General features: G+C 41.4%; 1 protein-coding gene across 8 annotated transcripts in view; it reads left to right on the forward strand.

Moving 5' to 3' along the window:
* TACC2 (transforming acidic coiled-coil containing protein 2) overlaps positions 1-25695 on the forward strand; it is a 128582-nt gene that overhangs the window by 98538 nt on the left and 4349 nt on the right. For 3 of the 8 annotated variants that reach the window (XM_058841453.1, XM_058841460.1, XM_058841461.1), the window contains 10 exons: positions 3213-3273; positions 4332-4539; positions 8244-8305; positions 9054-9169; positions 9937-10108; positions 10231-10371; positions 11284-11364; positions 17217-17360; positions 17751-17827; positions 21914-21957. In XM_058841453.1, coding sequence (XP_058697436.1) covers positions 3213-3273; positions 4332-4539; positions 8244-8305; positions 9054-9169; positions 9937-10108; positions 10231-10371; positions 11284-11364; positions 17217-17360; positions 17751-17827; positions 21914-21957 — 1106 coding nt within the window. Of the gene's footprint in view, positions 1-3212; positions 3274-4331; positions 4540-8243; positions 8306-9053; positions 9170-9936; positions 10109-10230; positions 10372-10849; positions 11250-11283; positions 11365-17216; positions 17361-17750; positions 17828-21913; positions 21958-25695 lie in introns of those variants that run through there. The other 5 variants (XM_058841455.1, XM_058841456.1, XM_058841457.1 and 2 more) reach the window with 5 other exon arrangements.

Consider the following 25695-nt stretch of genomic DNA (forward strand, 5'->3'; position numbering starts at 1 on the left):
AACCAAGAAGATTTAAAAGTCTGACAGCAAGGGAGGAACAATTTGAATCTTACTGGGGAAGTGCAGAGGGGAATTTTAATATCACCAGATCTTCAAGTTTTGCAGCCAGCCAGAGTCTCCTTGTGTCTTCCAGTAGCTGGAGTTGACAGACCCCCAGAGTGGGCCTCTTGGGTTCTCCCATCTGCTTTGAATACTGGAAAGAATTCCAAAGTTATTTATTTAGGGGCAAAATGAGTTTACAGAGAGTTTGCTGAGCCACATTTGTCCTTGAGAAAATCCATCGCAGGAAAACCCTAGAATCACAAAGTTCAGCGCTGGTGTTTATCACGGTGGGGAAGTGAAGCTTCCCCAGCTCAGGGCTCACAAGTTCTTGGGTCAGGAGGGCTGCAGGAATTCCCAGCCTGTGCTTGGCACTGCTTTCACTGGGTTCTGTTGTGTGCTGCTCACTGCAGCCCCGTAACCTACTTTTGCAAGTGTTTTTTTCTTTTTTTTTTTAACAAAGATGAGACTCTGCATATTAATAACCCATTGCAGCCTGCAGCTGTGGTACTTTCTAGAAGAAAACTACCTTAAGGCTTGAGGGGGATGCCAAGGTAGGCAGTGGCAGAAGGTTTTATTAGCACTGTTGAGGGGTGCAGAAATCAAACCCTGTGGACAAGTTTGAAAATTAATTCCTCATGTGGAAAGGCAGTGATTTCTAGATTAGAGGTGAAGAAGCCAGGCATGAGTTTAAGCCTTTGCTGAGCTTGTACTAATTTGAATCTAAGCCATGTACTCAGTCTAACATGTGTTAAATCAATAAAAGTAAGCCATTTTTGTTCTTGAATGAAACTGCAACACTCTAAGCATTGACCTCCCTGTGAAAAGATGAGGTTTTTACAAGAGACATGAGCTCCACACAGGTTGCTCTCTGGTCATCTACCCGAGTGCTGAGCTGCTTGGAGACAATCCTACTGCTCAGGTGATGCTGAGCAAAGAGCAGCTGATGCCTTCCCAGTGCCAGCTCACAGTGATGAGTAAAAATGGGTGGTTTATAGAGATATTGCTTGTGCAGGCATTGCTCTGGAAGCTCTTGTATGGCTGGAGGCTGTTTAGAAATGGAAGCTGTCGTGAGCATTGCACGTGAGGAAAGATGAGCAGAAGCTGCCAAGCTTACAAGTAAATGAAAATTTCTCTTAGCCTAAGCTGCTTGGCAAGGTTTGGTTCTGCTTTGGGGGAAAGCAGTTTGCTCTGTTAGAACACCAGGTTAGGTTTTGGAGAGAACCAAACCAGCTGAGATTTAAAGAAATGTCATTTTCTGTCCTGACCTGGGTAAATGGTTTGAAATGGTCAAGTAGCTTTTTCTACTGTCACAACACATCAGCAAACATGACAAAACCTGGAGTAACTGTGCCCTCTCCTTTAGCTTAGCTGCCATTCAAGAACAGTTTTGCATCTCATATAATAACAAATACTGTGTTTTGAAAAGCAGGTGGCCTCCATCAGGGAAGGCAAGGACAGGTAGTGTGTTGAAAGGAACTTAACTTGAAGGTGTCAGCTTTCAAAAATGTGTTCTGTGAGGTGAAAGCATGTCAAAAGTATAACATTGAACAAGAAAACATTGAAGGACTTGATGAATATTTTTTTTCTCCTTGTTTATTTCACAGTAAAAAGTAGGGGTTAAGATTATACAGCTAGAAAATATGCATGATCAGATTGCCTTAACACATTAACATTAGCAGAGTATTTGTAGGTTAATCTTTTTTGTCAGTTCCTTCTGTCTGTCTCTCTTCTCTTTGTCTTCTTTGTCTTAGGATGGTAGAAGATGTGATGTCTGTATGTTCTCTGTTGTAAGTAATTCTAAGCTAACAATTCAAATCTCCTCTTTGATTTATGGGCTTTTTAATTTTACTTATTTATTTTGCAGCATGATCAGTTATTATTCAGCATGAAGCTTTTATGTTAGTGATTTCACTTCACTTGCACATATGAAAGCTATTTTAAGTAAGATGTTTGACTGTGAATGAGTTTGAGGAATCTGTTGCCTCATTATCTGTTGCCTATCAAAGAAGATCCTCATTTAAAAACTATAGGTATTTTGTATCCCTGAGCTATAATATGAAAGTTTCATTTCTGCGACTAAACAACATTGTACAATCAATTCTTTGTAAATACTGCATAAAGTGCTTCTCTTTCTTGAAGGAAAAAGTTATCCTAGTTAATTCTGTCATCATAACCAGATAATTAATGGCATTGAACACACCAATATTTAGCTGCCCAATTTATTTTCCCCTCTACATGTGGTATCGATTTACCCTCTGCCAATTGAAACCCACCACTAGAATTTCTGGTGTCAACCTTGCTATCATTGATCAGGGATGAGCTGGTGGGCAGGAATTTTTGCCACTGCATCTCAGTTCAGACATAAAATCTTAATCAGTGAGTTTGCTGTGGCATTTTTCTCCCTTCTGTAGCTAGTAACATCAAGTAGTTTATTCCTGCTTAGGAAATATTTTTAGCCAATTGGGAATAGAGGCAACATTCAGAATTATACACCATCATGACATAATGTATGTTCTTCATTCCTTTTGCTTGATGCAAACCTGTGGGATTTTGGGGGGCTGCAGTGTCCGTGCTCCCAGTCTGCACTGTGAGGTGTCAGGGGAACTGGAAGCAGAATTGCCATATTTCTTGTTGTATTTGTTTTTAAAAAGGTTGGTTGTGCCCAGTTGTAATGGCACAGCTCATTCTGGCATCTGGGGAGCAGCATCTGCCTCAGATGGTTTTATACAGTTCTTCATGTTTTTGGGGTCACTGGAGCCTAGGTTTATCAGTTTGAATTCTCAGGTAAAAGTGTGGGTTTGGCCTAATTTGGGGATGTGGAACTGAAGCAGACAGAAGCTAAATCATTTCCACGGGGCCCCGGAGGGTGCCTGTGGTGGAGCAGAGATTTGAATTGCAGAACTCTGCTCTGTGAATGTGTCAGGAGTTAGCATGAAAAAATATGGCAATCCTGCTGTTCTCAGCTTTTGAGGGATCAAGGCCTGTTCCAAGTGCATGACAAAAATATGTCCCCATGGCATGTTTCTCTGTGGTGCTGCTGCCTAATGGATGGGATTTTAATGCAGAAGGGCTTACAGAGGTTGCATTGTCTGTGGCTGTCTCTTGCTAAGTGTGAAATGACCTGGTTCTTGCTGCTATTACCATATTAACAGTTTGAACTTTATTTTCAGTGATACATTTAGGGTGAAAAAATCACCAAAAAGATCCCCACTATCAGATCCTCCTTCTCAGGTAAAGTGCTACCTTATTCTGATGCATGTAATTTGTGTTCTTGAAGGGGTGAAAAGAAGGAAGTTTGATCCATTTAATTATGGAATTGTATGTTTAATAACAGAAGGTATTTTTGTTGTAGACTTACAAAAATAGAGGAGATTTTTGTAAAGAACACATGCATTTGTCCAAGTCTAGCACATTGGGCTCATACCATGAAGCATTAACCATTTGTCCTCTAAAAGCGTGTACACAGTATATTGTAGATCTAGTATTTTCTCTGGGAATTCCAGAGTATTAGCAAATGTACTTTGCAAAGCCCTGTGTTAAGATGGAGCAAGGATGTAAATAAATATCTTCAGTCAATTGTCTGAAAAATGAGACTTAGCACTATCCACCCTGAAATTTTTAGATTAGAAAGTAAGGAACTAAGTGCACCAAATTGGTGGGCTGGAAGAGAAATAGAAATAAACCAAGTGGGCTGATCTAACAAGAACATGTGCTTGGGATTCAGTGTTGTAAACTGCTGGCAGGTGGTTTTCTTGGAAGAGAAGTTAACAAAAGCTGCTCTTCCACAAAGGCCTGACTGCTTTAATAAGGCACAGCTCCTTCCATGCTGCTGTTCCCCTTCCTGTTATCCATCCTGCCCTTTTATTTGTGCTGCTTGACAGCGTAGAAGTGAAGAAAGGGGAAAGGGTTCATGACCTTGTGCACCTACAAGGGTTTGCTTCTATGAGGGAAGCCTAAAAAGTCAGTTTTGGTAGTCAGAGACTTCAGTGCTGGGTGATGTGTGCCACTTGTGTCAAGTGCCTAACAGATTTCAACAGCTCTGGATCCTCTTTCTTCCCTGTTATCAAAGCAGCTTTGCAATGCAAGTGTTTATCATCAAAGAGCTTAGTTATACTGGGAAAACTTGCTGCTGGTAGAGTTAGTATTTTCCATTAAGTATTTTATACAGCACTGCAGCAGAGATTATGGAATTAAAAAGATGGCTCTGGCTGTGCAGAGGAATTCAGAGACTGAGCTGTTCCATGTGTTAGTGAAAGATAATGGAATTAATTGGCTCTTGTTTGCTGCAGGATCCTACTCCACTGCCAACTCCAGAAACACCTCCTGTCATCTCCACGGTGGTTCACGCCACGGATGAGGAGAAGCTGGCGTCCTCCGTGACGGGGCAGAAGTGGACCTGCATGACTGTGGACCTGAACACGGACAAGCAGGACTACCCCCAGCCCTCTGACCTGTCCACCTTCGTCAACGAGACCAAGTTCAGCTCTCCCACAGAGGGTACAGTCTGCTCCAGCCAGGGGGTGTTCACTGAGAAAGCTTTGGCCAAGGATGGTGGCTTGTGCTCTGCTGGATGCAGATTCTCACTAGGGAACCCTAAAAATGGTGCTCTCTGGGCCATTCTGGGGAGCATGGCAATTATGGGGAGCTGAATGTAACACCCCAGCCTTGAGTTTTCAGGGAAGAAAAGTGCTTAAAGGGAAATGAGAAGGCCCTTCAGAGAAAGGCTTTTGCTTCCTTCGTGTGGTTAATTGCTCTTCTCTGTGAGCAGTGTGTTCTCTCAGTGCCTTCACAGGACACTGGGGTCTGATTCTGCTTCAGAGTCACTGAACTACTGATTCTGCCTGAGCCTGTTCTTAGCCTGCATGGGAAAAGGTCCCATGTTAAAATTCTGCTCAAATTTTCTGCATTATTCTGGTATTACTGCATTAGTACCCATACCATGCCATCTCTCTTCCAGCTTCCTGGGCTCCAAGTATCTTCATGCATGAAAATGTCCAGGATATCCCCTCTGTAAGATAGTTACCATTCAAATGTCCAGATAAAATCCCCTACTAGATCACCCTTTTAAAGGTTTTCCTGCTGTACCTTCCTATGAGCAGTTGAGAACTAAATCTGGAAGTTTCTGTTTAGAGAACTGTCATTCCAGGTCTGTGAAATTTGGAAGAGACAGAATTAAGAAAATGTGTGTGTGGCCTTCCTTGGGGGGACTACCAGAGGGAATTCTGCTTTGCAACATCTGCTCCAAAGGCAGATGTTCAGCTTTGTGGGTGGGAAGCATGTTTGAGTTTAACTTGGCTTAAACTTTTTCTTCTTGACCAGAATTCATTTTTTCTCCCAAACCTTTCAGTCCCTGTCCCAGTCTACCATTAACTCTACTTCATGCCATTTTAGGCTGGGTCTAAATTTATGCCTGATTAAGAACTTTTAGGTCAAGGTGTTTGATATCAAAAAGCAACAACAATCACAGTGCTTTTGTTCATCTGCACATGATTGTGTGCCCTGGGCTTTTTGGAAGTCTGTGGAGTATTCTAAACAGATAAGTATTTCAGTCTGGATTAATTCATTTGGCTTTATTGTCAAATTATAAATTTTAGACATTGACTTTCCTGTATTTGTATTTTAAAAAATAACTTAAACATTTTTTAGAAAATAAGCCCCCCTAAATCTGGGAAAATGGAGATTATATGGAAGAAAATGGAACAAAAGAATAGTGAGACACACTCTGAAACAATCATTTTAGCTTTCAAAGTGGGTAGAAAAAAGTGAGCAAAGCTCCTAATTAAATGGTAATTGTCTTGTCTCATGTGTGCTGCATGGTACAGTCAGGGTTTTAGATTACACACTCATTATAATCAACAATGCTTCCGCTTTTCACATCTCTGAAAAATAATAATTTTTTCCCCTTGACAGTCTTGCTCCTGCAGCTTTAAGAAATTTCTGACTAATTTGAGCGCTGTTTGTCGGTGTAGATATTTTTACCTCTCCCAGACACCCATGTGTTACCCTGTAACCTAACACTGCTTCTTAGGGATACAGCCCAGCTCCTGAGTCAGCCAGGGCATCCAGCCCTCATCTGTTTCAGGCACTGCCTGTAGCTGCTGCCATTTTCCTGTTGCACAGACCCGAATAAGCCGTAATTATTAGCAGAAAATTCTGATGTAATCTTGCAGCTATTTGTAGGAGGAGTTGGAGGACATCACTTAGTAAGTCTGTTGTATGTGTTTATAAAAGATAATTATTTTGCTTCGTGGGATACCCTGGGCTTTTCTGATTTTGAATGTGTAGAGATAACCAGAGCCTAAGATTTTGGAGGGGAGATGATGTTGGAGAGGAGAGAGAGGAATTACGCTGGAGACTCCTGAGAGCAGTGAGACGAAACAAACTGCGTTTAGCCAGCCGCGTTATTCCTTTTGTTTCTACTTGGACTGTTTCCATCTGTGCCCTGCCTTTTTTCTTTTTTGTCAGCAGTAAAGTTAAATCCATGTTGTCCCAGCAGTCAGTTTGGATTGGGATTGCAGAGCTGCTGGCAGTGCTGCAGGCAGGTGGAGGATCCCTGTGGCTGTGCCAGCAGAGGACAGTGCCGGAACGTCTGCTGCCCCTGAGCGTGCCTGCACACCCAGGGATTGCTCTCTGGAGCATAAAGCTGCTCCATAAACGCTCCTGACACACCTCACTGGGCTGGCTGTGCATAAATGGGATACAGAGAGGCGGTTTCTAAACTCTTGCTGCTGTTACCTGGGATTTCAGGCTTTCTTCTACAGTTCAGCTCCTCGTTGGGGGTTTGAATTCATTCTTCTAGTTTGGGTTTTGTTTTCACTGGGGAGAAAAGTGAATGAGAAAGGATATCTGACACCAGGAGGTTGTCCATCTTGCCTGGCTCTCTATTACCATTAAAAACATACAGTGCTAGGAATTTATTTGTGAGGAGCCTGCTATTACAGCTTCCTCTTCACTCACAAGTTTTACTGTGAATATTCCCAGCCAGTACTGAGGGTTTGTGGCTCTTCCTCTTCAGTGGTTGTTTGACAAAATAAACAGATTGTGGAATTACAGTCCTTGTGCAGTGCTTTTTATTACTAGAAAAGAAATTCAAGCATTGTAAAATGACATTGAACCCTCTAAAACTTTTTTAATCAACAAAACAGGCAAGAGATTATCTTCAGGGTTGTTTGTTTTTAAACATCAAACATTTTAATGGTAGTTACCATCTTCCTAATGCAAGCCTTACTTTTCAAAAGCTGCCCAAATCTAGAAGGATTTTAGCACATGATTTTATCATAATGCAAATGCTAATATGCGTTTCCTTAGGATTTATTTATAGTGGAAATCAAATTATGCAAGTGGTTTATTGAATTAAGTCGTGGAAACAGAACAAAGTACAGCATTTGGACGAATTAATTATGATTTTAATTGTTAAATTAAGTTGTCATTGTAGGAAGTTTGCTTTTATTTGAGTGCAGGAAGTGCTTTTCCTGTGTTCTATCTCTCTACCTCTATCAGCTGGGCTTGGGAAGAGATGCTGGTTATTCCCTCCAGTGTAACTGGGAGATTAGAAGTAGAGAGGCAGTAAAGATTTGTATTTTTATTAAATTTTAGACTTAGGGTTCTTTGTAAATCTTCCTGCCTTAGACTCTTTCTCTGAAAACAAAACTTAAGAACAGCCCAGTAAGCTGGGCTGGTGTCTCACCCCTGGTTCATGAGCATGCAGGTATTTTAGGTATCTTTTTCTTAAGTGATAGCACAGTAGTTGTTCTGAATTAAGAGTGTGATAAACATAAAAAAATAGAAATTAATTTTTCTCAACAGCTGTTAGAATATTTTTTAAAAGAAATTGGCATCAGCATTGCCATTTATTGAAAAAATGTGTTTTCTGTGATAAGATAACGTGATAGGGGAAAGTTGTCAGTGCTCTGCAATTGCTCTGAAACTTTCTTAATATTCTGGTCCCTGAGGCAAATTAAAAAGCTGAATTTTCTTCTGGCAAGCTGATTTGCCTGAAATCTGTCAGGTTCATTGTTGAAAATGAGTGAGTATTAGTGCACCTTTTACTTTCTCTCTGTATATTCTATTTTTAATTTGTCATTGGAAAGTATTGAGCAGAGTGGGGAATGGCCCTTGTCGATGAGAGGAGCTCTCATTTACTTCTGAAAAAAATCACGTCATGGCATGTATTAACACCTCTTCTTTTGTTTGTGTTGTAGAATTGGAATATGGCAACTCATATGAAATAGAATATATGGAGAAAATAGGCTCCTCTGTGCCTGTAAGTTCTCACCTCCATTTCCATTCATTTGCATTCCCTTATCATAATACACTATTCTGATAATGCCCTCAGCCTCACCACCCTTTAAATTAATTATTATGTGCCTGCGGCAGATTTGCAAAGCCAGTTCCTTGAAATTGGCATAACTGGGGTAAATTGCCTAATTGCCTGTGTTTTGTTGTCATGTGGCCTGTAAAGCTTGTTCCATTTTATGATTTTATTTCTAAGCTAGCATCATAGCAGTTCTCTCTGGAGATTGAAAGCCAGTCAGTATTTCCAGCAGTGCAGAGCTGTCTATACCAACTCCTGAACTGTTTAAGAAACTGGGAGTAAAACTTTGAAGAAGCTGGAGTGAATCAGGAGAGAAACAGAATTAGTGTGAAGTCTGGAATGCAGCACTATAGATTATCACTTGTTTCACCTTCTTTTTAATCATGGATTTGATAGTTTGACTGCATCCAGTGAGGGGATATCCACTGGGGATGTTAAGAAAATCAGTCATGTTGTGCCTAAACTGATGAGAATATTCAATGGTTGTTGTAACACCCTCAGCCTGACAGAACCAGAAATGTGAGAACCCCAAATTTGGAGAAAAAGAGCCACTACAAAGAATGAACTGGTTAGGTTTTGACCCTGTATTATTAGTTTTCTGTCAGCTCATTTGCTCACTAAGGGCTTCAGTGACCTGAATTAGCTTTAATGGAGAATGGTTGAATTGCTTAATGAGCTTCTCTCTCCCTGTGGCCAGCAGGATGATAGCACCCCGAAGAAGCAGTCCTTGTACCTAATGTTTGATGCCCAGCAGGAGAGCCCAGTGAAGTCACCTCCCATCAGACTGTCTGACTCCACAACTCCCTGCTCAGGGTAGGTCACTGCAGCAATGCAGGAGGGTGTCAGGGGAGGGCATTACCCCCAGAGCACGTACACAGGCACTTCTTCCTCACTCTGCCTCTGTGCTGCCAAGTTATTTGTTCAAAAATAGATTCCCATCTGTGTACACATATGATAGAGAACAGAGGGCAAAGATACACAAGTTTCATGGTGGAATAAGGACATGTGTTTCTCCTTCACATTCTAACTAAATAGTCACAGTTGCAACTGTTTTACTGGACAGTGGCCTCCTACTTCAAGTATTTCCTCAGATACTGAGGTGATTTTCACATTAATCTAGAAATCTGTTCATTGCAGATTTTAACTTGGCTTTCCCTGGATACATTCTTTGAACAAATAATTCTGTTCTTATCCTGTTCATAAGACCAGGATGTGGGAGTTGTGTTTACTTCCAATAATTTTGCTTTTCAAGGACATCTGTTCTTGTTAGTAAGAGTTGTGTTTTGGGAGAGAGGTAGGTCACAATGAGAAAGGGGTAAAAAAGCAAGTGAGAAATACTGAAGAAATGTGACATTTCTGATGGAACTGGTTTTATTTTGATGTCTCCAGTGCATTGTTTTGAAAGGATATTGCAAAGTGTTACAAGATACAATGATGTAAAATTGAGTTGAAACAGTATGTGTATAAATACATTTATATTTATAAACATACACGTGAAAGTGATGCAGAGGACTTGCTCAGCTGTTACCAGAAGTAGAACTGTGTTCCACCCTGAAAACATGTGCACAATCTTTCTGCAGGTCAAGTTTTGAAGACCCTGAAGCCCAGCAGCCCTCTGGCATGAAAATACCACACCCAGCTTCCCGAGTCCTCGCTGCCAGCCAAGAGACACATTTGCAGTCCCCTGACAAGGCCAAGCAGAAAGATCTGGAGCCCATGACTCTAGGAACAACTCCAGAGGCTATTGAAATCGTAAGTCCTGTATCATAAGAGTTGGGGAATTATTTTCCTCCAGAAGTTTTGCATTTTGCTTTTGGCCAGAACAACTTGGGCAAAAACTCTGTTGCTTATTCAGCCTCCTCTTTACCCTTCAGACATCTCCTGAAGACTCCTTTGTCTCTGCTGATGCTCTCCTCAATAGGATATCTAAGAAAGCCTCAATATGTGATCAGCCTGAATATCTAGATCCTGACCTAGCAGAAAAGAACCCCCCAGTATTTGCTCAGAAACTTCAGGTTTGTAGCAGAAATATAAATGTCACCTTTCTTTCTGTTTGTCCATACACAGGCAGAGAAATGCTTTGCCTTATCTGAAAGGGGTGGAGGGAAGCTTGGAGGGAATGTAGAAAAGAATTAAAATAATTATTTAATTCTTTCCAAAGCTACTTTCCCCTTTCAAAGACTTGAGGAACAAAGATATTTTCATTTAACTCATGTAATTCATATAATGCATAACTTCAAATTTCATCAACACCTATCCTGTACCTCTAATGTATGTATTTTCTAGAAATCTTTTCAAAGCAGATTTTTTTAAGCTTGAACACAGGACTTGATGTGTGGAGAGTTGTCTTGACACCTGGCCTTAGTAAGTCTGTATGTATAGATTCATTTTTTGAGATTCAGGACCTAATTCTGCTGAAATAAAAATCAGGCTTTGTTTGTCTAGTAATTTCTCTAATTTCTCTAATGCAGAATTTGGCATGATTTCTTCTAGGAAAAGCAGATGGATCTGCAGAGCAGCTCTGTAATGTCAGGACATACTTTCTGGAATATTTACAGTGAAACTTTAAAACAGCAAAGGTTGAACTGAGACCAGCATGTGGCATAAATTCGCATTAAAATGGAAATGAAAGGAGAGGAGTCTGATAAAACAGCTTTAGCTTCAGAAAACATTTCCTTTACATGAAGTATTGTTCATACTGATCATCTAATAAAAATTATTTGTTTGTACAGCTACCTCAAAACTAACCAAGCCCTGGAGTTTTGTGTCCCTGTCCTCACCATGAGAGGAATTTGGGGTGTTTGTCACTCAGGAGTTGTCCGAATCACACGTTAAAATTTAACATTTTTGGGTGTGTCAAACGTTTTTACCATGTTGTTATTACATTTTTTTCCCTGTGGGGGACCCCCCACCAAACCCTTTGACAGGAGGAGCTAGAGTTTGCTGCCATGAGGATAGAAGCACTGAAGTTAGCCAGGCAGATTGCCCTCTCCTCTTTGCGCTCCAAGGTACCTGCTTTGTGCCTGCCCCGTGTGTGTGTGAGTGTGCACAGCCTGGGGAGCCCAGTGCTTGTCCTGGTGCTCCCTGGGGACACCAGGAGCATGCTGGCAGCAGAGCTGACACAGAAATGCTGTCACCCCACTCACACCCCAATTAACAACAGGCAAGAAGCAGCAGCGTTCCTTCCACGGGAGATGGATTCTACACTCCGGCTATCATTTCTCTGAAGCGAGATTTGTTCTAAAATATTTGATGGTGAAGAATACCAGGGTTGCTTTGGCCATTTTGTCTTCTGCTGGTATTTTCAGCCTGAGGTCGGACACCTTTGACCCTCAGTGTTTGGAAGTGAGGAATTCAATCGACCTTGATCTGAAGAAAGGGACTGCAGAAGGGTTAGAAGGGCTACACAGCTCCCAAAGAAAAAAGGCCTCACAACTCAGTGTGTCTTTATTCATAGAGATCTAAATCTTATTTTTTTCATTGCTACTTCCAGGCCATGCTGGCTAGTTGTGCCTCAGGGTGATGCTTTGTGCTGCTGTAGGGATGCACGTGGAACTCGCTGTGTTTGGAAAGCCAAAAAAAGCCATTCCCATAAATGTTAATGGCTTTCTTGGGAGAGGGTATCAGCTGAATGGGATGCTGAGGGGATGGCAGTGTCCTGCTGCAGTGAGACATTCCAAATGAGGAGAATGTGCTTCTGACATGTCCTTCTCCAGTGACCTTCCTCCTCTTGTACTCTCCATTAATAAGTCAGCAGAAAGTCTTTTGCCCAATCCTAAGTCATCTGGAGTTCATTGCATCACAGCAGCATTTGGGCTGGTTACAGGATAGAATTGCTTGGTGTTTTAAAGATCAGTTCTTAGTAGCCACTTCATAAAAGTAAAGATTTTTTTCTAAGGTTAACTGTACTCCTCTGAAAAAACAATGGTCATATTTGATTTGTTTCACATACCTTAAATAGCCCACACGCTGGCTTGTTTCTGTTGTGCACATATCTTTACTAAGGTAAACACATTCCTCACAGATTTCAGAGTATTTTAGAGTATGTGGTTCCAGTCTTTTATTTAATTAAGAAAAATATGCTGTTGTCTTCATTAGAAGGACTAACCAAGCTGAAACCTCTAACAAGGAACATGAAGAACAAAGGAGGAAAAACAAAAATAATTTTCCCATTTGTGACTGTGTCCCCTTGCTCTGCTGCCCTGAATGTCAGGTGTTGGAAGAGAATGAGGTGGGATCTGTTCTAGATCCTTTCTACCTCCTGATTCTCTCTCAAATTCCTTGTCCTCCCAAGACTTTGCTGGAACATGCAGGATTCAGGCCCTCCAGCATCAGGAGACAGCTGAGATCAAACACCTAATATTACATAGATGCTCTTCATGGGTTATACAGAAAACTTCCGTTTAAAATCTGCATTTTTGCAGCCAGTCAACTGTTCAAAAACTCATAAATGGTACTATTTTAGACTGAAGAGAATGCATTTGTGTGTTTGTGAGTACTTGTAAGTTACCCAGGGGAGATTTTGAGCTGCAGAAATCTTACGGAATGTGAGGTTGCATTTTAAAGATGCTGTTCAGCATCATCACAGCATCTTGTTTGTAGGAACAATTTTTTAACTCCTTAGAAGTTAGAAACGGGGAATGGATTTCATGTGACTTTTTAGAAAATGTCATTAATCTGTGTAACAGAGATAATAAAATGATAAGCAGAGGTAAGGAGAGAAAAACAGGCAAAACTCCCCTGTCTGACAGAGAATTGACAGCAGTTGCTGATGATGACAAAGCCCCATGTTGGTCCAGGCACAGCAGTGCTTGTAGACCAATACCATGGGTGTCATGTCAGGCTGGGAAAGACTTTTGTCCTTGCATAGCTTTGCTATTTCAGTGGGAGGTTGCTGGTGTTAAATTAGCCTATGATGACACCCCTTGTGACCTACAGTGACTGATGGCCTGGATTAAGTAGAACAGAAACCAGCAGATGACTGCAGTGACTTAAATTTGGATGCTTCTGGCAGAATTCCTTTCTGGATGGCTGGCCTTGTTCTTTTCTGAATGTTGTATAATTACATTTAACATCTGCTAAACGATGACTGGATGGGTAACAAGAATAGGATGATAAATAAAGACAGAAGCACTTGATACAACAAATTAGGTCACCTAAAATAAAGATTGAAAATAAACATTTTGTGCTAGCACTAGGAGTGAGAATAAGGATGTGCAGTTTGTTGTTCTCAGGCGGAGAGGAGTTATTTTTCCAAATTTCTTGTCACAGACTTAACAACAACAGGACCAGTCACTCACTTTTACATTGCCAAGTATTTCTGTCTTCCAGTGTTGAGGTGAATTAACACTTCTCTGTTGAACAGTCTCTGTTTGGACATGTGAGGTAATTTTTTAGTAGGTGCAACTCTAGTTGGGCTTGTGCCCAGCACCCTGTGGATGCTGAGGTGATTGAGAGTAGGGTGCTGAGACAGGATCCAAAGAAAACAGAAACTCAAAGGAAGGGCATGGGCAAAAATGGGATTAGTGCATTACACCTTCCTGGGCCTCCCATGGAGGAGGATTATTTCCTTCAAACAGCAATGCCATTGATTTTAGCAGAGCTGTACAGGCAGAAAACTTCTGCTTGGGTTTTCCTTGCCTTTCCATGTATTTGCAAGCACAGGTAGGTCTCACTTCACCTGCACTGACCTGTCTGCTCACACATCAGTTCAGAGAGTCCATCATTCCATGCACACCCAGGCAGCATTTCAGTGCTTGGAGAGGGCAGCCTCATTTTCAGCAGGGCTAAACACACATTCCTCTAACTGCTCTGATAAAAACTAGTTTTCATTTTCAGTCCATTTCTCTATTTTCTTCCTCTCTGACCTCCTGGAAGTGAGATAACCACAGCTGGTTAATAGATGTGCATTTGTTTCCCTTCTGGTCGGGTTTCTGTGAAAGATTCTGGAAGAGAAGTGTGTTGAGCTCTCAAATATTTACACTAAGATTGCAGTGACCTACATTTTGTAGTAATTCCCCTGAAGACTGTAATCTTTCTGTGCAAGGTTTAGTGACTTACAAATCCCTGCACTGATTATTACCCCAATTAACTGCTTACCTTCTCAGCAATTAGGTGTTAAAGCATTATTATTGGGTTATTTTGGGTAATACCATCATCCTGTTGGTCAGGTGCTGTTATTTTCTCAGGGTAGGAATATTTTGCAGGCAGCAAATAACAGTTACTGGATTATGCATCAGTTAGGAGCTGTGTAAAATTGGCTTTTGAAGTCAAATCATGATGACTTTTACTGGTTCTCCTGCTAGAGAGCCCGGCTGTGACTTGTGCAGGTGTTTCCAGAGCCAGGGCTACACTGGCTGCAGCACTACCACAAGCATTTCTGCTCACTGGTTAAATTCCAAGAATTTTTATGGTCATTTTTGGAAATTTTAAGCAGTTCTGCACATCATCATTGGTATTATTTTGCACAATTTACTCAGAGAAAAAACTGTATTAATGAGCTATTGTGCACTGTATAAAAATACCTATAAGTACATATTAAATGCTCTAAATGTCTTTTGCTTTAAAAATTGTCATCCTCCCAGCAGTTACTTTGACATGTTTTTATATGAATTTGAAAAATTTTGTGTTTCTTCTTGGCACAATGAATATTTTCCAGCAATCTCTTTATGAGATCCAGCAAATTAAGCTGCAGGAGGCTTTTGAAATGTGACAGATGCAGTTCAACAGATCGATCTGAGGGGTGGCCTTTCTTTGAAGGACAGCTTTGATGATCTAATGGCTCTTTTTTTATCTCTCAGTTATTTCTGCCTTGTGATTAAGGAGGGACTAAAGTACATTTATTTTTTTAGTTTATGCATTTACAGAGGTGTCTGAGCTTGTATCCCAGGTGTATTTTTTTCCTATGTAGTTGTTGGACATTGGGAGATACTTTTAAGAGCACAAACTATGCAGTTTTGACAGATCTTGAAATGCTTTTCCTTCTGGTAGGAAAACCCACTGAGATTGAGCTTCCACCTCCTAATTCTGCTGGAATTCATCATTATTTTGGGTGTTCCATGTTCAAGGTAGCAAAAACAGAGAAGGATAGCCTGCTGCATAAATCCTAGAAGTGAGAGTCAATTGACTCCCAGGTTTAAAAACAAAAAGTAGCAAGCAAATGAGTGAGATTAGTAAATGAAGATGCAGTGAGGTGTTCTGTAAGTACTGTTTAGGTTATTCTTGTTGTAATTAAATTTTCTTGCCTGGTCTTTTAATGTTGTTAGCGTTCCTTCATGTTTTCTACAGATGTGATATCCAGAGCATCTGGTCCTGTGTGCATTGTGTACAATTTTTAATACAGCTTCTTCAGTCAGGTGTGATACGAGAACTCACAAGGGATTACAACAAAATTAACAGTGGGTTTGGATGCTTTCTGTGATCCTGGGCACTGTGAGAAGAACTGTGAGGAAGTGAATGTTTTATGGAATAGCATCTGGCAAAATTTCCTTTAGCAGTGTTGAGACAAGAATATGTGATGTTGAAATTAATCAGGACTGAACCTTGATCCAGACATTATCTATTCCCTTTCACATTTCACAGTGCTTCAGCCACTAGTGTGACTCTGCTATTTTCTTTAAAAAAATACAAGCAAAACAACTAAATCAAAACCACACCACCTCCTTTTACAATAAAATACATGAAAATAATTATTGTTTCTTTTATGTAAAAAATAATTTAAATTCTCTTGATTACTACCCTAAATTATTGCAGATAAAGCTTAAAGACTTATGTACAGTGTTAGTGAACTTGAAGGAACAGAATACATTGTTTTATGCACAAAGTTAACAAGTAAACTGAAAAAACACATTAACCCTTTTTCAGCAGCAAGGAAGTGCTACACCAGGAAAACAGGATGTGAATATCCATTTCCATCAGTGGATGGAAAAAGGCATTGATCAACCTGACTTTCCTCCCCACTCATGGTCCAGCCCTTGTGGTGGGGACTTGGCAGTGCCCAGAGCAGCTGTGGCTGCCCCTGGATCCCTGGCAGTGTCCAAGGCCAGGCTGGATGGGGCTGGGAGCAGCCTGGGACAGGGGAAGGTGTCCCTGCCATGGCTGGGGTGGCACTGGATGGGATTTAAGGTCTGTTCCAACCCAAGCCAGTCTGGGTTCTATGAGCTATCCTTTGTAATCTCAGCAGTTTTAATGTGCTGTAGCTTGGGTTGTTGGCATCAAGAGTTGTTTCTGAGACATCTCCTGCATCTCAGTGGCACCTTCCTGTTCTTTGCTCTCCTCATCTCACATGCTGCTCTCCCCTGTTTAATCTGGGCTGCTGACATGAACAAAATTGACAGCTGCAAAAAAGCCTCATTTATTTAACTGACTAATCGCATGCTGGACACCAGTGGGGCTATTCACATCTTTCATGTGGTATTCTTTATGATAGATAACATATTTAGGCCAGATCTGTGAAACTGAGCTGTCCTCTTGCTTGTAGTTTCTTGATTTGTTTTTATGGAAGCTGAATTCCCCTTAACAAGCTTTCTGCCTTCAAATCTGATTCCTTCTGCTGACGTGCATTTCTTGTGGATGTTGTGGTGAAAAGCAGTACATTTTCTAAGATAAGCCCTTAAAATATTGATGGCAAAGTGCTGTCTTTACTTTTTCTCTGTAAAGGTAATATGACTTTCCAGGTGCTTCTTACAGATCTTAAATAGATATTTGCTGATTGCTGAATTCAGAGCTCCTTGTCAGTGTTACTGCTGTTATAATTTAGAGGTGCACAGAACCCTACTCCTAACACCACACCCAGAAAACCTATGAGCTAAACACCTATTTAATGGTTTGTTTCTTTGTATTTAAAAAAACAAACCCACAGAGAGAACCTGCTATCCCAGCAGATGTTTCCATCTCCAAAAGTGCGCTGTACTCCCGCATCGGCGCCTCCGACGCAGAGAGCGCCGCAGCTCTGCTCTACCCCCAGCAGGACCTGGACTCTGCACTGAGGCTGGCCAGAGCAGAGGTAACTGTTTCCACAATTTGGGAAAGGAAAAACCTGCCCCTTGTTGTTCCCTTCTTGCCTGTTCTCTCCCAAATGCTTCGTGTTGTGGTCACTTGTTCTGTTCTTGGAACCGTCCTCAGCCACACTAAAGCAAAAGGTGCTACACTGCAAATTTTATTTGTTTTATATATGTGAAAAGAGGATATGATACAAAAATAGATCTTGATGGTTTTAAACCTCAGGTGTACGCTGTGCATCTTGCTATATAATTATATAAAATTGTAAGCTGCTTGAAATAGGAATAAAATTATGTATTTTACAAAGCTATGTATCATATTAGTGTGGCTAGCCTTAGCAATGAAAAAATGGGTATAATCCTGTGGGGTTTTTTCCCTTTCTTTTCTGTTTCAGATTGTGGCCAAGGAAAGGGAAGTATCTGAATGGAAAGAGAAATATGAAGAAAGCAGAAGGGAAGTGATGGAAATGAGGTGGGTTATTAACTTGATCACTCTGTCTGAGAGCCTCATCTCAGCCTGTGGGTAGACAGAGTACCATGCTCATACAATTGTTTTGCTTAGCTGAATTTGCTTCATTATTTTTAACTTAAGGCTTTGCATTGATCCTGAACTGATACTTTGTCTTTTCTCTGTATGGTGGGCATCACTGTTCAGGGTAATAAATGAAAACTTCTGTGTTGCTGGTGTCATTTACTCACTCAGAGTTTTACTCCGGGTTAATGTCAGGGAAGGATTTCCTCTGCTTTGTGTGTGAATTCTCACGAGGATTGCACAGTGAGGTTCCTGTGGCAGACTGGGGGAGTTGCCTGCAGAGCTGGCAGGTGGGTGCACATGCCAGTGCTAAATTCACTCTCCACAAGTAGTTTTGCTTGGAAAAAGGAAAGAATGCAGGGAAGAATGTGCAGGTTTGCAGATAGTTGTGACTAGTACAGGCTGCCTCCAGGACATCATTGTAACAGTTGTTCAACAATAGAAATCAGACCAGTGTCAGTAGATAGGCATTTCTTGTAAAGGAACCATTCTGGGCTATGAATGTTGGCTTTTAAGGAGATTCAACACTTTTCTTTGAACTAAGATGAGTTTTTAATTACTGCACACACTAACGTTGATTTTAGTTAAACAATAGTTCTCTTGGCTTTTGCTCTCTTGCTCCCTTTGAGAGCTGACAGAAGGACCCAGAGCTTTTCAGTTTGTTCTGGCTGTATCTGTTCTATTTCTATGCCAGCCTGCTTCTATTACATTAAATATCTGTATACTGGAACATGGTTTGACCTTCCTTTCCAGCCCAGATCCTACCACTTGCAAGGATAACAACAAAATCCCTGTAGTGGATGATGTGAGCAGTGCTGCTCAAAGAATCACTGATGCCTCCCATTCAGTCAGTTGAAAGGTTCAGCTTTACTGGTTTTTTTTTTCAGTTGGTAGGACCATAAGAAGGACAAAGCAATGAGCTTGGCTTGCTCATTGATCTGAACCTGAGAAAGCCATCAATTGCAAAAGAGAATGTATAAAATCATTCATGAAGTCTTTAAAGCTTATTATTTTCTGCCTTCAAAAACCAGAAAAAGTGGTCCCCTTTCTTAGCTCATAAATAAAAGGAAACTGTCAGATTATTTTAGCATCCCTCCTTTAAATAATAATATATACAGTTGCTTATGAGACTGAATTTTCTTTAAAATCCCTTCTGTTCTAGCACCAGCTTCTTCCCAAAGTGAAGAGTTTCAGGGATTTAAAGCTAAACTCTGTCTCTGGTGATGACCTACATAAGCAATTGCTTATATCCAGGAAAACTGTGCTTAGGGAGGGAGAGTAGAAGGGAGCTGCAGTGCAGAGCTCCACAAACACTTGCATGGGTGCCAGGAATTGCACATGGCAGATTGGAAAAGCGGCAGCACAGGGCTCTGAGCCAAAGCATCTTAAGAAAAGCATCTGCAAAAGGCAAGGGCAGCCTCTTTATTTCTTTTTTGCCACCTCCCCGTGCCCAGCTGAGTTCTCTCACCTCCCTTGTGCTCTGTTGGGATGAGGAACAAAGCCCTGGCATAGCCCTGAAATGCTTAATGAGGAGAAACAGAACAGAGTGGCTGTGAGCAGTCAAACCCAGGGAGCAAAACAAGGAGGGAACAAAATGAGGGATTGTAAGGAATGTCTCAGTGTGCAGCTCACACTCGAGTGTGGTGCCTGCTCTGTTCTGTGTCGGGGTGCACGTGTCTGCTGCTGCCAGCGGGCACTGCCAGCCTTTGCCCTCATGGAAGGAGAGCCAGGGGTGACACAGAGCAGCTGGCACACTGGAGATCTGCACCTTCATCTTCCACACAGTCATTTGCTTGTGTGTGTGTCCACCCTCCATAAAGTCTGGTTTGAAAAAAAAAACCCACAATAACCAAGCCAGATTTCCCACAGGCACATGCCTGGAAAGTGTGAATGAAAGGAAAAAATCTGGCTAATACTGTCACAGAATGGTAAATATGCATATGTGCACAAAGAAAGATTTCTTGCAAGTTTAAATGTTCAAGCAATCCATGTGTGGTAAATTAGAGATGCAGCAATGAGATATGACATAATGATAAGCAGGGAGTGAAGGGATTATTTAGAGTTGCAAGCATAAAAGCATCACTTCCCAGAGGAGGAGAAGTAATGCTCCTGTACCCAGCTCCTGCATACTGTAGCTGCAATATCCCAAATTCGTCTAAATTCCCAGGAAAAAATCAGTTGGAGGAAATTCCACTCCAGAAAAGAGAAGCCAGAATGAGGTTTAATAATGCAGTAGCTGTGGAGGAGCTGAACCACAGTGGGCTGCACCATAATCCAAGAATCTAATGAGAGGCAGGCAAGAAATACTTAATTACTCATTATTTATTAGGAGGTCTTATTGATTATGACTCTGTAAGGGGAGTCAAGCAGATGACCTCTGAGACCTTTTGTAGCCCTGGATTCTGTTTTTTTTATGCCTTACAAATGTGCAGTCAGTGAACAGACTGAGAGTCTCAAAAATCAACATTTAAGCCTGTGTAATGTGTCAGCCTGGGGTTAGATGTGCCCTCCCAAAGAGGAATAATGTGGCAGCATCCTTTGGTTCCCCAGCTGCCATGAGCATTATTTAGGCTGTTTGACAGAAAGAGGCCTTTCACATGAATCTGGAGCAGATTCTTCCCTGGGAAGTGCTGCAGTGTTGTAATGTTGTGTTCCTTACTGTGGGTACCCTGAGTCCTTGGCTTCCTTTACTTGGATGATAAAACTTCCAAAAGGTGCCTTGTGTCACAAGGATGTGACAAAGCTTTGGAATCCTCATTGCTTACAGCAGGCTTCTGAGGTAATCTGCTTTGGACATGAAACCAAACCCTTCCTTTTGGGACAAAAGCCTTGCTGTTATCTTTGCTCTCCAAAGTGTGGTTTATGGTTGAAAGGAAAAATCCCAGTGCCTGGGGTAGAGCTGTGCTCTCTGCAGGACCAGGGCAGGGGAGATGCTGCTGACCTTAGGGCCAGGTGGCTTCCCAGGGCTCTGGGCTCTGTCCTGATTCAAATCTGAGGCAGTTCTGGGGTTACTGCAGTAGTTTCTTGGGAGCTCTGCAAGTTTCTCCTTTCCATACTGACCTTTATCTCAGGATTTTCCCACATTCTTTCTGTAACCTCACCAACTGCAGCAGAGCTCTAAAACTGGAGCAAGTGAAAGTGAGTTTCCAAAGCTGTGTATTCCAACTCCAGTGAGCTCTTTTGAATATCCACTTCAGATGAAGTGTGGGGTAATTTTGTTTTTTGTAGATGGTCCTGCGTGGCTCATGAATCAAAGCACAGATCAAGCTAGTCTCATTTCATTAGCTTTATTTGGCTCTGGGAAGGGATGGATCATCTTTCTAAATCACATTTAATCTGCTTATTTTGGCTAACCTCTTTTTAAGAAGGAAATTCAAAGCCTACCGTGAGTATATGAAATAAAACAGTCTTAAAAGTAGCATTTTGCCACCTCTGCTTCGAAAAACAGATTTGGGAAATGGGACATGATGGATTTTGTGCTACAAAGTTGAGTATTTTCATCTTGTTCTTTTAAGTGGTGGTGAATCATTTAATCATGAGAAGATTAATTTAGAAGATGAGATGTATTTTGGATGATAGCCAACACTACTCCTGTTAGGTTTACTTGCTACCAATTATAAGTTTAGTTGAAGTTTGTATTAAAAATTAAGCAACACAAATTTGGAGAAGAGGGGAGAAAGAAATGGAAAAATCAGGCTCTTTGTAATTCTTGAGTTAGGCCAGTGTGATTACATTTATAATCATGATGGGTAATGTTTCAAAAGACAGAATCTGTTTCAAAGCAATCTCTTCTTCCTTCCCTCACCTTTACTGATTTCCATGGAGAGTTAAAAGTCAGGTGCAGTGTTAAAATTGTCAGTTTTATTTATTATTTGGGCAATAAAGAACATATAAAAGTGTGATGGGGTTTCTCTATCTCTTAAAAACACGGCAGTTCAGTTTTTGATAGTGTTATTTGCTAAGTAAGCATGAGCAGTGATGTTGTTTACCAAAAGTTTTTCTTTTTCTTTTTTTCCCCTCTTACAGAAAAATAGTTTCGGAATATGAGAAGACGATTGCTCAGATGATAGGTAGGTGTTCCTACTGTGAAAGATGTTCCCTGGTTGAAGTCTGTGGGCTTCATTTTGATGCTGGCTGCATCTGCTGATGCTGCAGGGAATTGTGAATGCATCTGAGGACACCAGAAAAGGAAAAGTCAGGGCCTCGTTTCACAGCCAGCAGCCCCCGGGCAGTTCAGGTAACACAGAAAGCTCAGGGCTTTCCCTTCTGCCACAGAGCAAACTGGCCCATAGGAAACAGGTTCAAATTCATGGGTTTCTCCAGGAGAGACTTTCAGTGACCTCAAAACCCCTTAGGCATCGGCTCACAGCCTAATGGCAGATACCAAATTTAGCCCTTCACAACAACAGGGATTATCTGCTAAATGCATCGATCAGACCAAAACCGAGATTAACTCCAATCCCAGCTGGAAGGTTACAAGTGCCCAATCCACCCCCCCAGTTACTGACACAAGGGTCTCCTTTTAAGTCTAAATTATGACAAGCCTTGCCTCTCAGTAATTAAAAAACGCCTTTGCTAACAGCATGTGCCACAATTAACAAACTCTACGCTCAGTAGCACTTCAAACCCAAAGGTTGCAGGGCTCGTGTGGTTCCTTGGTGCTGGAGGTCTGGCCTCTGGGATGTGATTTTAAAGCCTCCTGTAAAATTTCTAAAGCTCTTTTTATTAGTCTGCCTATAGAAAGCACCAGTGGCTTGTGCTGCCTTGTACTGCTTCAGCTCAAGCTGTTTCCCAGAAATGCAAATGGCTGAGTGCGATTTTGGGATCTCCAAGGCCAGAGTTGCTCACAAGAGCCCCAGTATCTGGTGCTTTTGCTGCCTTCCTTCCTGGATTTTTTGGCCATTGGGAGACATCCCAGCCTCCTTTCCTGTGAAGGGTAAAATGGACCTACAAATAAATTTTATGAGAATGACAACTATAATAAATAAATTAATGAATGAAATATATATAATAATGAGTAATAAACACTAATAATACGCCAGGCTTTATTCTCTCTGATGTTATGCCTCCATTGCCTTTTGTGTGTACAACTGAGCCAATGTGCTGCTTTCTGACATGGTGTCTGTCACTGTCATTGTGCAAGTGCTCAAGTAGGAATGAACAGAGTATGCACAGAGTTTATTTCATTCAGGTTTACAGTAAATGTACCCTGGTGTGGCTTCCACCTTGAACCTGGCCACTGCTACAGACACACAAAGGACCTGTCCTTTTTCCCCCAAGCTATGCATGCAGTTAGCAACAGATACATTCAAATTCTATTTTTGAGAAACAGATTAAAAAAAAATAAATAAAATTTTGAGACTGCAGTGCAACAGTAAGAATAGGAATCCTGAGGCAGAGAGAGGCACAGCTTTGGTGTACACACTACATTCCACTATTGCCACTTCCTCTTGTTGCAAAGAAGTGAAGGTTCAATAAGTATTGGCCCATTGACTATGAGTAAATAGGCCTTTAAACATCAGATTCAGAGTATCAGAGCCTCTCAGATGCTCTATGGTGAGTTTTTATGGGCTATGGCTGTAAGTAATTTAATTTGCTGTCCGTTTGCAAAGGAACTGAACCAACAACAGCGACACAGAAAATGTCCTTTCTGTGTTAATTAGAGCAGTATGCAAATCCTACAGCATGGTAATACGTTAAATGTGAGGCTTCTCCCTGCATTTAATGTAAATTTTTGATCTAATTGTCCCACTTTGTCATGCCATTTCTTGTAAATTGCTGTCCTTTCCTATAAAGGAATTTGCTTATCCAGATGCCACATGTGGAGGAAAATGTGTGTTTGTTATTTGCATGTATTCAGTGACCTGTTATCCCAGCAGTGCCTCAGTGCTGAAGCAGAATATGCATCACAACAAAAGAAATGCCTGTGTTGTTTCTGTTTATCATTTAACCCTTCTGAACTGTTTATACAGCCCTGTTAGAAGGGCACTGCGCATAAACAATTTCACCAGTCCCTTTGATGAATATTAAATGAGGTTGATAGGTCCTGCTGAGCTTTTTGTAGGCTGGTGTGTGCATAATGAATACTGAAAATATCCCATATTAGCAATATATAACTGCCAATGTTTGCTTCTAAAGGCACTGAAAAATGTGCATTGCAAACAGCGATTCCCTTTAATTCTGAGGGCTGTGGAAGGTTTAGTATTTGCTGTCATACATATATGGAACCCAAAATTACCCAGCTTAGCTGCTGTGATTACTTCATGCCACACTCTGCAGCCAGAGCTTGCAAGCTGTCAGTGTGGAAATCCCTGTTTAGTGTCACTTGGTGTATTTTTTACTGATGCTTTATCTTTTTTTTTCTTTTTTCTTACACTTGCCTCAACCCCTAACACATTTTAGTTCACAATGAGGAATGGGGGAGAGGAAAGATGAGGTTTTCCAAGCTGTGCTGCTGCTTTGTGCTTGGTGCCCCTGTTTGCTGTGACAGCCTGGGGGATCCCAGTGTTCCCTGCACCCCACCCTCCACACACCTGGGTCACAGCCAAAATCCCAGCCCCAATTCCTCTTCACTGACAGCTTTCTAATGTTGGTTTGTTTTGGGTTTTTTTTTTTTCCTGTTTAAAAAGTATCCTTATACTCTACATTTGAATACATTATGAAATTCTCCTTGTGAAAAACAGACAGATGTTGTGCATTACAAGTTGTTGCATTACTTATTTGCTGCTTTCCTAACAATTCCCGATTTTTCTATTTTGCTTCCGTTTTCGTTGCTTCTTGCTATTTGCTTGCAAAAACAAAACAGGCAAGCCTGGTAAGTAAAGCTTTTCACCAACTTTCACACCAGCATTTTGCATCTTTAGTTTCTTTTGCTTTTGTTCTCTGTTTGCTGCATTCCCATTAAGTCATGTGAGTAGTAGTGAGCTGAGCCTGAAAGCGGATCTGCCGTGGTGCTGCTCTGATTCTGTCAATTTGGATAGTGCTAGTCCTGAGCATACTGCTGTTATTGTTGGTGAGCCCTGGACAGACATGGAAGTCATTTAATTCAAATATCCTGATCACATAACCTCAAAAACATATTTAGAATTAAGGATGTGTAACCACTTACCTAAGATTTGACTGGCAGACTATTACCAGCACATTTTATTGAAACTAAATTATAGTCTTAGAAAATAGAAGGTCCCTTCCAATACAAAACATTCTATGATTTTATGGAAATACCACATATAACTAGTCCCCCTCCAGCCAAGTTTCTGCATTTTGTTGTATTTAACCACTTTGGTTTGGGAGCATCACTTGGACAGGCCTTGGATCAACCTGGTCTAGTGGGAGGTGTCCCTGCCCATGGCAGGGTGGTGGAGCTAAATGAGCTTTAAGGTGCTTTCCAACCCAAACTATTCTGTGATTCTGTAGCATTTGCCCCAGTTTGCCATGAGTGAGTTTAAGTGGTGCTGGGGATTGAGTGGTGGAGGAGCTGATCCAGAGGAGAGAGGAGGGCCTCTCTCTGCGATGTGCTGGAGGAAGAGGAGGAGCTCAGTAGTGGTGAGGGAGTGTGACATGAGTTATTAACTTCCTGGTCAGCCTGGAAACAAATCAGGAAGTTGCTAAAATACCTCAGACAACACTCTCACAAAAAGTAGGGATGTGACATAAAAGCATTTTGGATGATTGTGCAAAGGGCTCTCTTGCCCTGCCTGGAGTTGCAGTGACAGAAGTGTTGCCAGAGAACAGGATCCTGCCAGGAAGGGCTTTGGAATTATCTAGGCAGGGTGTAATCTCCAGCATGATTAAACAAATCTACTGCTGGA

This window comes from Poecile atricapillus, chromosome 6 (assembly GCF_030490865.1).
Source record: "Poecile atricapillus isolate bPoeAtr1 chromosome 6, bPoeAtr1.hap1, whole genome shotgun sequence".
Taxonomy (NCBI): Eukaryota; Metazoa; Chordata; class Aves; order Passeriformes; family Paridae; genus Poecile; species Poecile atricapillus.